At 30.4% G+C, this 14,341-nt stretch overlaps 1 protein-coding gene across 2 annotated transcripts; it reads left to right on the forward strand.

The window, feature by feature from the left end:
- Positions 1 to 4,430: 4,430 nt before the first annotated feature.
- On the forward strand, positions 4,431 to 13,916 carry LOC114172641 (agamous-like MADS-box protein AGL21). Of its 2 annotated transcripts, none has more exons than XM_028056978.1 (8): positions 4,431 to 4,632; positions 4,753 to 4,964; positions 11,649 to 11,727; positions 11,994 to 12,055; positions 13,005 to 13,104; positions 13,200 to 13,241; positions 13,328 to 13,369; positions 13,514 to 13,916. In XM_028056978.1, the coding sequence occupies exons 2-8, from the start codon at positions 4,783 to 4,785 to the stop codon at positions 13,670 to 13,672; spliced, it is 666 nt and encodes a 221-aa protein (XP_027912779.1). In that variant the 5' UTR covers positions 4,431 to 4,632; positions 4,753 to 4,782; the 3' UTR covers positions 13,673 to 13,916. The 2 variants fall into 2 exon arrangements, with proteins under 2 accessions (XP_027912779.1, XP_027912781.1); XM_028056980.1 differs by having other exon boundaries at positions 13,455 to 13,678.
- The last annotated feature ends 425 nt before the right edge of the window (positions 13,917 to 14,341 follow it).

A 14,341-nucleotide genomic window follows, 5' to 3' on the forward strand; every position in this document is an offset into this window, starting at 1 on the left:
CTTGAAATGTCACCAGATATATTTTTTTCTTGTTAGTAGAGACTTAAAAATTTCAAAGTCATTCTTCTGTATGTTATTGTCTACAAATTTAAAAGGATATTTTTCTCTTTATAAAATTTATTATATGCATTTATAATATCTTATTTAATGTATTTAATTATTTCGATTTTCAATATAAAAGTGAAGAAATCAATGTAAATTAATTTTCCTTTAAGTGATCTAGACACGGGTTAACATTCTCCTTAATTATTTAATTACTAACTAAACTATTATCGATTGATAAAGAAGAGAAGTTGAGAAACATCATTTTTCTATTATCACTATACGACCTAGCATGTTTATCATTCTTTTGCGTTTCCCATTGGTAAAAACAGAACACACCTAAAATTATAAGTGATTCGATCTGATGAATGTCAAATATCTCGTCACCCCACAGTCCACATACAAGTAAAAGAAAACACCAGTTTTCAAAGGTTCACATGCTATATAGCTCGTAAATCCTTTTGAACTCGGTGATTACATAAATTTCATTAGCCATGAGGATCATTTCAGCAACCTAATACAGAAGCAGATAAAATGTTTGATAAATTTGTGAGTGGGTTGAGGATGGCATAGTGAGGAAGCATTAACAAAGAACATTGAGTTGAGAATGCACGATAGGTAGCTAGGTTTGAGAGATGCCTGAGGGTTCAGTTCTACTACTTTTGAGAGCCACGCTGATGAACAGTACACGTAAATTGATGGGAGATCATGAGAATCATAATTGGACAAGAGAAGGGACACACATGCAAGTCACGAGAAAAAGTGGTGTGGTCTTTTGGTGAGGGTGAGTGTATAGTTGAAAATGATTAAGTTTCATGTGCTTCACTGATTCAATGCCGCTAAGAAAAAGAAGGTATGAAAATGGCACGATGACCAGTAAAATAAAGCAGCATTTTCCAAAGCTGGAGGAATAAAGAAGTGGTTAAACGGGTTCCGTACACAAACTGATGATTGACACTTGGCTGAGTTGGTGCAAGTTGCGTTAATGAATCCGCAGACGTTGATCGAGGTGCCATCTGAAAAATAAAATTCCGGCGAGATCGAATCTTATTGGTGAATGAGAAGATGTTCACTGTTCACGTGGGTTGGAGAAATGATGTGTGGAAAGGTGGAGAAATTTGGAGACAAAGAGGAAGCTTTATGAGCATTTGAGCACTAAAAATTGTAGGCCAAATCGAGTATTTTTAAATTTACTAGGGACCTAAAAACCATGATCTATATTTCTAACTATAGTAGCGCGTGGGGATGTCCCAGTTTGTTTACGGGTAGCGCAAACAATGCTACCATTTTTCTCAACCTCCACACACGCGTGCCAAGGCTTCCCTCGATTCTCGAACACTGTTCTATCAACTCTTTCGCACCTCACTGCTCAACCACTTCAACTCACACCTTCTTTAACAATTCAATTCTTATTATTCAGAACAACATCAATCTACTAAATGCCAAATGCAGTTCTATATTTCTTGTTATTGTTGTTTTTATTCATACATGGTCACTAAGACGAATTTTACTTGATACTACTCATAATTCTTAAGCTAATGGAAGAATCTAAAAAGTTGAATTTATCAAAACATGAGAAAGTATTGGATTGGGATGGATATATGAGAATTTTAGCTGCTTTGTTTGAAGGTTGCTCATATTGGTCGGTATGTGAGGTGTATTGCTTTTAATTATTTAAAAAGTACAAAATTGTAATGTCATCTCATAGTCATATATGTTGATTCTAGTGTTGTCCACTTCATAGCCAATGTTTTCGCATGAAAATTAATTTCGTACATTCTTATAATGAAACTACACGTAATATATTATTCAGTTAGAACTTTTGAGAGGAAAATCTTTTATCTATATTCTTCTCTTCTTCTCCTTCGTTGACATTATTCTCTCCATCTCATTTCTTCTATGTGTTGGCACAAATCTCTTCTTCCCCTTCATTCACATTATTCTCTCCATCTCATTTCTTCTATGTGTTAGTACAAAAATAACAAGTGCATTGATCGCAATGTAACAAATAATAAGTATTTATGGTTCTCTCTCAATTGACTTGTAGAACACATGACAACTCTTACATTCAATAACTCAATTAGACAACAATATTTACAAAATGACAAAAAAAAATTAGTATTTTATCAAACACTTAGTGTGCAAGTGAAAATTAACATAAAATATTTACAATTTTCAAGATTAGATTTGAACCACTACATTCACAATCATCTCAGTTTCATATTTATGCCAAAATCAACTCACAGGCTACTCAAATTCTATCTTTAGTGACTTTTAACCTATGATAACTCACCAAGTTCAAATTCTTTGAATCCTCAACAAGTGAAATGCATTAAGTTCAAGACTCTTAAAATACTAATGAATGATGTTTTATCTCTAGATACAATTAGGTACTTAATTTTAGTTTTAGATTCAAAAAACATTTTTCTCAAGAACTATCAATCAAACCATGGGTGATCAAGTTACAACAAACATTAAGCATAGAAATAAAATATTAATATAGAAATGGAAAAACATATATATATTTTGGATGAGGTAAAATACTAACTTATCAGAACTTACAAAGAAAAAATACAACCTAATGTATTTAGTTGGATGAGGTAAAATTAGTTCATTAAGTTATCTGATCTAATAGACATTCCTACTTAACATAATAAAAAAAAGTACATCGAACATGAAATGGTATACAATTGTCTCTATCTTTCAAATTTTGTACATATATACACAAACGTAACAATATATATACATTTTTGAAAAAAAAAGAAAACTTATTTTGTTCAATTTTAGTGTTTACAAGATAAGTTTTCTAAATTACATATGATATTACTTATCATAGTCAAAGTCTAGAAAAGAATATCTTATATGATGAACATGTCATATTTATATATATTTTTCATATAACTCGAGATAATTTGATTATTTGTGTTAGTTCTTAGGTAACGTATGCTTATTGTATTTTATTTTTATTAGTAAAATGAAATACAATAAAAAAATGTAAAAGTTATCCTAACTTATATAGAAAAAAAAAGAAAAGAAAAACAAGAAAAAAGTAATCTTGTGACCTCTTCGTTCTACTTGACCAGAGAAATTTATGTAAATATTGGTAGTTAAGGACGACAAAGCGGGTCGGTCCGTGTTATTTTTCTCACTTTGATCGCTTAAAAAGCGAGTCAGATAAAAAACAAACTGAAAATCTTAATTCACCTTGTCAAAATTGAACCGTTCTTTTTAGCTTTTTAAGTTTTATATTTTTAAAATTTATTATATATATATATATATATATTTTAAAAGCACGATAATTATTTTTAAAGTTTTAATTGATTAACTAATTTTTGTAATTGAATAAATTAAAATAATTTTTATTTTTATAAAAAAAAATTCATTACAATTAATAATTAAAATTTAATTTTTAATATTGTTATATATTTACAACCTTCAAATAATATAATATCAAAAAATTTAATAATTTTTCATTAAAAGGAAAAGTGACAAATCAAAACATACTTTTCCAATCTAATTTGCTAAATTTTAGTGACCCTGCCTGCGTGTCCAGACCCATTTTGCTCCTGTTGACCCGTTCTTTGACAGGACAAGTTTGAATTTTCAGGCTGACTCACCTTATCCCATTCTCTATAACTTACTATCAAGATATGTTAGTTACAAGATGACAAATATATTAAAAAGAGGTAAGAAAACAGAGAAGAAAAGAAAACAATAAAGAAGCAAAAGAAGGAAGTCATCTTGTTCTCTTCCTACTTCACCAAACAGGCTTACATGTTGGTTACAAGTCAAAATACTAAAAAATAGCAATTCCTAAACATTGCAAATATTCTTCTTAATCAATCTTTCTATCATATGGTTTGTTTTCCACATTAGCAATTGCATCATAAGCTAACTCTTTGGAACTACAAGGCATGTAACCCATCCAATCTTTTCTCAAGTTTCAGCGCAAATGGAATATATTTCATTGTAAAATCTAAAGACGATAATACTACTAGTAATGTTTTACTAATATTTCAGCTACGCTATTAATTTGTCAAAACCAACTCTATCTATGTCTAAATAGAGCAAATAAACCTTTAATAAATTTATTTGAGTACAAATTTATTATATAAGAGTTAGTATTTTATTCATTTCACTTATAGTATTAATACAATGCATTATATTCCTAAAATAAATAATGTTTCTTTTTGCATATTTAAATCTAATAAAACTATATACCCCATTGTTGTAAATAAATAGAGTTGAAGTGGATGTGTGAGAATGGTTTAGTAAGAAGAACATAGTATGCACCTTTAACGTGTCAGAGGCTTATACGGCTGGCGGCGCCATAAAAATTCTCAAAACTATTGAAGCAATACATTTTATCCTTGAATACTTCACTGTACAAAGTATGCAAAAACTAAAGTCACTGGTTTTATCAGTGATCCAATTTTTAATTTAACCCCACATAGTAATCTGCCCCACTGTCCACTGCCACAAGCGGCTTATACACCTTTCACCCAGAAACTGCTTTTTCTGCTTATAAAATGGAAACCCAGCGCCACACCATTCTTCCCTTGCACCATCTTCAATAGCGTTCACAACCAAGTAAGAATTTTTTTCCTTTACTGAACTATGTCTATGCCTTCACTTTTTCTATTCATATATATATATATATATATATATATATATATATAAATACATAACTCCAATACATAATTGCTTCAGAAACCCTAAACTGTGAACTCAAAGCTACAAATGGGAAGGGGGAAGATTGTGATTGAAAGGATCGACAATTCCACCAGCCGGCAAGTGACTTTCTCAAAGAGGAGAAAGGGATTGATCAAGAAAGCCAAAGAGCTTGCAATCCTCTGTGATGCACAAGTTGGTCTTCTCATATTCTCCAGCACGGGAAAGCTTTACGAGTATGCCAGCACCAGGTTTGATTATCATCACCGTCATCTTTTTTAGTTAATTGCAATAATACCATGTTTCTCCCACTCTATGTTTGTTCCCAGATGCATAATTATGCTTATGATTTTAATAGATCGGTACCAAAAGGTTTATCTGTTGTACGAACCTTAATTAATTCATCTCTATTTGAGCGAACTTCCATGTATTTTAGGTCTCACTCAACATATAAATCTCTCTATCTCTATAATGCAAAAAAGATAAATAAATGCATGGCTACAACTTCTGAGAGATCACGCTCAAGGCATGGACTTGATATATACATATAGTAAGAGAATCTTGTGTAATCATGTAGTTATATATATATCTGCAAAATTACTACAGTTACATGATTGCAGGAGATTCTTCTGATGCTAGACAGTCCTAGATAGCATGTGTATTCATTTGTTTCAACCCATATGAGTTAACAACACTTTTCTCAAGTTTCTGACAATGTATATAGTAAAGCTGATGCTGGATCAGAATTTAACCTGCCAGAGTTTGTGGGGTATTGGGAGAGTATCATCTTGGAAACGTAATAAATGTGCATTATGCTGAAGTCAATAATGAAAAGGGCTGCGGTTTGAATATGATAATATTTTTAAGGGACAATAGATATCCTAAATAACAAAAAAAAAAAACCTTATCCTTGAACTCATGATGTAACATCACATCTCTGAATCTAAGCTTCCTGTTTTCCTCATCCAAAGGCAGAGACCCCTCAGAGAAGAGATAACTATATTATTTGTTTCTGTGAAGAGATAAGAAGAGGAAAAAAAGAAGTATAGGTATGATACATGATATAACATGACAGGAAGTGGGAAACTGTGGGAAAGTGGGAGATAGAGATAGATGATAAGTATTAAGTAGGTATTTGGAAAAATGGAATAGTGAAAAATCACTCCTCAGTCGTCAATTTCTTCTAGTCTCAGCTCAGCTCCATGCATGACCTATCTTATATTGAACATCACCAATCCAACCTAGCTATTTTCCTCAGAAAGAATTGGAAATTCTGCATAATGCATATATGGTTCATATATGGTTCATAAGACATTACAACAAACGATATATAGGCATTATTAAGGTGGAAATACAGAAATTGAAAGTAGAACTTTTGTGGGCATGAAAAGGAAAAGGGCATTATTAACCAGCAAATCATTGACCACAGAGCTGTAACCAACGTATACAGATTTGTTTTGAATAAGCAGATAGTATCTGATTAGATGCATCTTTTAGCTGTGTGATGCCCCATCAACCTAGTCTTTTCTAATTTTAGAAGGTTACATATAAAAGTATGCGTGATTCGAAATGTGAATAATTTTAGCCATGGAAACGATTGTAGCTGATGATACCATGGGTTTGATTAGTCGATGTCAACATCATTGAGGATGTGGATGTGTTAGGTAGAAGCACATTGGTGGCATGTCCCCTCCCATAAGCAAATGATGAAGTCCCATTTAGGATCCCTATCATTGGCAAATGCATGCATCGGATAAAGTGATGTCACCACTAATTTTGATGTAGACAACCTTATCAGGTAATTAAAACCTAGCTATCGAACCAATTTTTTGGTAGGTTTCTTTGTCATTATTGTTTTGGTTTCTTTTATAAATATACATATTTGGCCAAGTGGTGAGTGGTGTTTTACTATGATCCTCTATATATACTTGTTTCCTAGTCTTAGACCATGCATTGAACCTTTCGCTTTTAAACTAAACTTCATAACGTCGTGTAGAACAATAAGGACGCGTTGTGGATAGGTTTTCATCTTTTTTTTTTTTTAAATTAAACTTTTTACAATGATAATAATGAAAATAAAAATTGAAATCTCATACATAGCATCCAAAAGTCCTCACCACCCTGACCCTAACTATTCTTCTGGTTATTAGTTCAACCAAAATAATTATGAGTAAATAAATTTTGAATGAAAATTAAAAAAAAAAAATTAAATCATAGTGGTAACATTTTTTATAGAACTTTTTTACACATTATTTATAATTTAATAATTTTTCTTCAAAATTGTTTCTCCAATTAAAATTTTGACCATACATTTAAGAATTTGAATAGACAATAAAATGTATTTTTTTAAAAAGAACGTGCTTTTAATCCTTATGCATAAGTGAGTATTAAACTAGTTGATGAATAATTAAAAACGTAATTTATTTAGAAAATTTATTTGAATGTCTCGGACAAATTATAAATGACGTAATAACTTGTTAGGTTAAAATCACTATGTTATACGTCAATTAACGTTGTTTTCTTAATATATATATATATATATATATATATATATATATATATATATATATATAAATTTCAATTAAAAATAAATATAAAAACTAGGTTGGGAACAAATCTTTTATTATATATTCATAAAAATTTTGAAACAGTTGAGTATAAAAAACATAGTAAAACTCATTTTTATTATTAAGTAAAATCTATTAATTGCAAAGTTACTTCTATTTAACTTTTTCAAAAAGCAAAAAATTTAAAACCTAACGCAAAACAGTATATTGAAAATAAAAACTATTTTCATTAAAAAAAAGTAACCATGCATTTTTAGACTTCTCACTGAAATTTTTAAGAGATCACTAACTTTTAAAATAAACTATTCAAACGTGTACTGTTTATTGTATTTTATCATTCGATTTTTTTTTTTTTTTTACGAAAACCTTTAACCAAACTTACGCAATAGTATTAATTATATGTGTATATTAATGACTTTGCAGCCTAAAATTTATCTCATGCAAGAACAAACATTTTGGTTCGAATTCATAACTAGACGGTGGAAGGATTTCCTATAATTTTTCAAGTTTTCTTTTATCTATTCTTGTTATATTGTAGATGATATTACAATAAGAAAATTATTGAATAATGACTAATTTTAATGATAAAAAATAATTAATCACTATAATGACCAATTTATAAATAAAAATTATTGACAAATAAAATAGTTTCAAAAAAATATAATTGATCTCTAAATTAGTAACTAAAATAGTTTATATTATGAATTAGTATATAAATTAGTCACTAATATTAAATACTAAGATTTTGACCACAGAAAAAATTGATCTCTACTTAGAAAATTAATTTTTAAATTGGTCTTTAAATGAAATTTAATTAGTCTAACTCTAGATAAAACCAAAAGTAACAGATAATTTAAAAAAAAAATGAAGTGTTTAGTATTGGAAGCCTAACAAGTGAAGATATAATATGTTGTTTGTGAAGCCAAATTATTTCATTTCATGTGTTAATATTGCATATAATGTTTGGAATTTTACTTAAATATTGAAGACATATATATCAAATCCTTAGTTACATATCTCCAATAGGATAAAAAAATTTGCTTCAGTTGTGCTAGCTTGTGGCCAAAATCACATCTTCAACAACCTTATCACAAAGTATAATTTCACATTTAAAAAGATGAGGAAACCCTAATGAAAACAGAAAGAAGTTGAATTATAATTATTTGAGATATGCTTGGCGTACATTATAATACTGATAACAAAAGTTACAACAGGAAATTTGGTGCAATATGCAAAGTAGACGCACAGGGAAACATAACAAAAGCATGCATTACTCTAACATATGCGCCATGCAAGCTCGCAAAGTTTATATACCATAACTAAAGGTAGTACAAATTAAGAACTTAGGAGAAATAAAAATATCTACAATGTAATCATAAGAATGCATGAACTAGAAACATAGTGTTGGTATTGGGGTGTGGAAAACTCTAGAATTATATCATAATAGGTCAAGAACAAATAGTTAAATTAAATATGCATGTTTTTTCAAGGTTGCATGAGGAAGAAGCTACATAATTTAACTTAGGAGGATCATCAAATATATACTAGAAGTCATGAGAAGTTATAAGGGGAGAAGTACACCATAAGATAATTTGAAAATTTTTGTAAAGATCAAGGTGTGAAAAGAAAACTAACTAAAATATAAACGATAATAACTAAAGAATCAAATACTGTAAAAGGTCAAAGCCAAAGGTTTTTTTTTTTTTCCACGGAGCTAGTAATGCAATAGTTTATTTACTAAATAATATACCATAAAATTAAGGAAATGTTTAATGTTTTTTTTATACATATTTTTTATCTATATAAATATTTAGTAATTTTATTAGTGATTAATCTCTAACAACAGCTGCATGACGCAACTTTTGATAAAATATCCTCTATTAATAGCTCTCTTTTTTTTTTTTTTCAGAACCCTAAACCTTAGATGCAGCTCTACTCATTGACTATAATTCTATATTAATATTTGAAGATTTATAATCAAAGATGATTATTGATTATGGATTGAATTTTTTAAATTTAATTCGGATTTAATAAAATAAATGGATCTAAAATTTGTATTTATTTTAGTTAGTTCAAATTGATTTATATTTTTTAATTCAATTTGATTTGGATTAAATCCAAATAAATTTGGTTTACTCATTAGATTAAAATTAAATTATTTTTAAATTTAAATTTGAATTGGTCTACATAAATTCATTGTGATCAAATCTAGTTTAATATAAATTTGATCACACTAGATCTAATATGACATGGGTTTAACTCTATCAAACTAAACTTCTTTTGACTAAACCTAGTTTGACTAAAACTCGATTAAGTCCAACTTGATTCGGTTTAACTCATCCTAACCTAGCTAGTCTAGGCCACTATAACATGTGTTTCCCTTGTTTGACCCACACTTGCTTGAGTTCAACCTAACTCAATCAAAGCTTGACTTGAACCTAACCTCACTTAGTTTAACTTGACTTGGATATGATCTTATCCAAATGGGATGGGTCCAACTCAACTTGATATAATAGATTTGACGTGGACATGACTTATCTAAGCCCAACATCAGGCCTACTCAACTTAGCCCAACTTGGTCTAACTCATCTCAGTCGTTTTGACTTGATCTAATCTAAATATATTATAAGTTAGGATTAAATCCAATTTAGCTTAACCTCACCTCGACCTAGCTTAACTTAAGTCCAAATATTGCCTTAGGTTTAGCCTAACTCAGTTTGACTTTGGAGTAATTTGATTTGACTTAGATCTGATCCAATATGAAATTGGATCCTACAGCCTAACATAATATGGGTTGTGCTTGTTCAAACCTAAAATGGATCTAACCTTGCTTAACTTAACTTTGGCATGGTCTAATCCTATTTGTTTTAGGTTTGATTTGACCTAACTTTGCATGATTTAAACTCAATCCAATCGACCATGAATAAGTTAGACTCAATTCAATTTTGTCTTACTTGACCTAAAATTTCATAAAGCTGGCCTAGACTTATATATTGATTTTAGATTTTCAAAACCTAAAAAATTATCCAATTTATATCCAATCCAGTGTAACTAAATGGATTGCACTGGAAATTCAAAAATATAAATTTATATTTGAGATAAATTTATTAAAATAATATTAATTTAAATCATTATGGATTAAAGTCGAAGATATATATGAATTTTTTTTGTTCAATATGAGTAAGGTAATCGTTCAAATGTGATACATATTTTAAGAGAACCTAGTGGAACCGACAAAAAGGTGGAGTAGAAATTCCGACAACTAAGATTTAGAACAATTGAACGGCAATTGAGCAATCAATTCCTAAACAGTTTATTGAGTAATAGTTAGCATGAGACGAGCCTAAAAATTACTTCGCTTTGTAGCATTGCAATTATTCAGATGATTAAACTAATGTCAAATGTATGTGTAATACGATTCTATTCATAAAGACCATGATGGTTTCTGAACTTGAGTCTTCAAGGGGTATGACATGAATAAATCAGAGAAAAACATAAAATAAGATAGAGATGAAAGTCTAGTAGATTGATAAGTCGAGTGAAGATTCGTCATACAGATGTTAATCTTTGATATGAATCGGAAGCCTAAACCAAAAACAAAGAGAATCCTCTCTTTAATGAAATCAAATTCAATATATGTCTAAAATTGTTTACATTGTTTTTGGTACCTCTGTATATAGACACATAAGTTTAAGAAAACCTGAAAACCTGAAAACCCTACAAGAAGACTCAAGCCCAAAACATAAAAGCATAAACTAATTTATAAAAGAAAGACCAAAGTCCAAAAATATAGAACATAACTGATTTCTAAGAGGAAATCCAAAATCTAAAAACATAAATTAATTTTCCTAAAAACTATCCTTGAAATGTGCTTCAAGCCATGATCTGCATATCCTTGGAATTTCAGATTACTTGTAACATCAGGAGCTTCGAATAATTTTGATCTTCCCATCTCTTACTCTTTGTCTTTGTCATAGGTTCTTTCAATTGTAAAGGTTCATCTTCAATTCCTTTTTGTATGAAATCTTGGAATAGTCTTCTATCAGTGTGATATAGGGATTGAAATGGATCGATAGTATTCACTTAATAAAATGTTAACCATCCTCCATTATTTCTTCATGGTCACCGATAATAAATATACGTCATTATGTGGCCATTTTTGCTAAAGAAACAAAAAAAGTGCATATATCTTGTTTCTACTTCTGCCTTATGCTGATATATCAGAGTCCAATTTATTGGTAGATATATCTCTCGGTGGTTTGCTGTGATATTTATTTTCACTGTGTCTTTTCCTATCTTTTCTTGATGAATGGAATTCTTAATTTTGTATACAAAATAAGAAAAATGGAAAGATTTTTTTGTTACCAGCATGAAATCCATAATTGAAAGATACAACGCATGCAAGGAAGAACAACACCATCAGATAAATCCAGAAGCCGAAGTCAAGGTATGTTCCTGCTAATCACTCTTCACAATTTCCTTACCCTTTTCAGGCTTAAATAAAAACTATAAGCAAGATATGTTTCAAACTCACACTTAAGTTTCGGACATATTATTAGTAGAATATATTCAAGCATTAAGTGTTACAAAATGTCTAGTTTCTGACATATCCGTTTGGGGAATGTTTGGATCTAAGTCAAAACGATAACAATGCATCTCTTGCATTTCTTTTCCCTCAGTATTACTTATATCATTTTACTTTATTCTTGGTAGTTTTGGCAGAGGGAGGCAGAGATTCTAAGGCAACAGTTACAGATTCTACAAGAAAACCATCGGTATAAACTTTTAAAATTTATTTAGCAATTTTTTATATTCTATAAAATTAGATAAAACAGGACATTACAGTACTATAGCAGATTGGCTGCATGTCATGTCTATGATATTTTGTTAAGATTTTACTGCCACTGTCTATTCAATCTCAAATCATTAGTAGTGACCTTTTTTTTTTTTGTTTTTTACCGAAGTAATCCTCCTATTGAATTTGCAGGAAAACCAAAAATAAGATAAAGAAACCATGAAGTAATCAAAGATAGCTATACTTTGATGGGAAAAATAATGCAATGGTTATTGTCATGTCATGCACTGCCATTAAGCGTCCTCTTGTGTTTCTTACCCTGTCAATACTACCAAATAAAACAATTAACTCTGCACTGATCCAAGAAATAAAATGCATACTCTTCCAGAAAATAAAATATCATCACGCATACTTTCTTGCTAGGAAGAAACATGGACTTAAATATTTGAATATGCACACACTACTTTCTTGATCTAAATCTCTCACACAAATAGTTCTCTTTTTTTTTTTTCAGAATAGCATAAAAAATAGTCCATGCAGAAGAAGCACTCACTTTTATCTCCATCTTAGACTACTTACAATAAACATTTATACTATGTCTCACCAGGTACAATCCATAAAGAAGGTTGTGGCAGAATAATGACCTTCTTACTTTACTTTTTCTTCTCTAAATCAAGTAAAGGAACTTCACATGTCAATCATAGGACTATGTACATGTACACAACACGATTGGATTGAACACAAATTTTGACTATGTACATGTACATAACAAGATTGGATTGAACACAAATTCAACCGTAGAGTTCATTATCAATCTTACCCTACTTCAAAATAGTCTTTTTTCATTTTTGTCGATAGAAGATAAACCAACGGATTCACATATCTCATTAAGCCCCATGCATAAGAGCACTAACATTTTCAGGACACAGGCAAATGATGGGAGAACAACTTTATGGTCTGAGTGTGAGAAACCTACAAGATCTAGAGAATCAACTGGAAATGAGCCTCCAAGGTGTCCGTATGAAAAAGGTCAAGTGCTTTTTAAATTCACTAGAGAATGAAGTGACTAATCTCATTAATCTCATTACTAGAAATCGATTAACAAGTTTAGCCAAATTCTGCAGGAACAAATTCTAAAAGATGAAATCCAAGAGCTGAACCGGAAGGTCTTTCTGAAATAACTTGTGTTATTCGTCTCAAAACTTTTGTAACATTGACTCACCTTCACATTTTTCCTTTTTTTCACAAACAGGGAAACCTTATCTTCCAGGAAAATGTGGAACTTTACAAGAAGGTAAACCTCATTCACCAAGAACACACACACTAATATGCAAAATGGCTTCCAAAAAAATTACAAGAGACTTATTATCTTCACATAGGCCATGAAGTGCAACAAATAGAAAGCACAGATGCTTAATAATGAGGCTTGATGTCCCAGGTGTATGGTACAACAGATACAGCCACAACAAGCAGAAATGCATTTGTTCCTCTTCCATTTGGTATGCATGCAGGAGGGCATCCACAAGAATTAGTCCAACTTCAGTTATGCCAGCCTGAACAAGAAGCTTATGAGACATCAGACACTGCCACAAAATAATGCTCAACTCTAATTTCGTCTAATATTTTAGTAAAAGAAAGCTATATAATGATATTTGCAGCTCAATAATGAATCACACAAGAAGTGAAGAGTTCTAGGCCTAGGGGATGAATATTTCTCACTTTACTTCCCTCGGAGAATCCCAGCAGAGAACAATGCACTCCCTGATATTGTATTGGTTATGTAAAATCTAATCAGTAAAATGATATTTGCTTGTAAAACTTCATATGAAAAAAAAAATCTTGAATAACACAGCTTGGACATACATTTTTCCTTCTTTAACCAATTGTTCTTGAAGGAGATAAACCATAAAGTATATGATATCCAATTCAAAGTTTCTCTGTTAAGCATACAAAAACACAGAATAGAGAACTAACCGGTGCTACTGTTAATGTAGAAGAAGATAAATATTGTATCAGCTCTAGATCTGTTTTGAACACAAGAAAACAAAGCCTTTACAATTATGAAGGTCCAACGCATCACTCTCATGTAAGCGAAATCATTAATTAGCATTTCATATACGCTATAGTAACACTCCATACGCGGTTTCTCACACATGCAAATGCTATCTTTTTGCATGCAATCTTATTGTCTGTAGCTGCACACAAATGCAAAAGTTCAATTCGCACGTGTTGGTGCTGTGTATGTCCATCGCTACAGAAATCCAAT

Source organism: Vigna unguiculata, chromosome 2 (genome assembly GCF_004118075.2).
Source record: "Vigna unguiculata cultivar IT97K-499-35 chromosome 2, ASM411807v1, whole genome shotgun sequence".
In the NCBI taxonomy this organism is placed as follows: domain Eukaryota; kingdom Viridiplantae; phylum Streptophyta; class Magnoliopsida; order Fabales; family Fabaceae; genus Vigna; species Vigna unguiculata.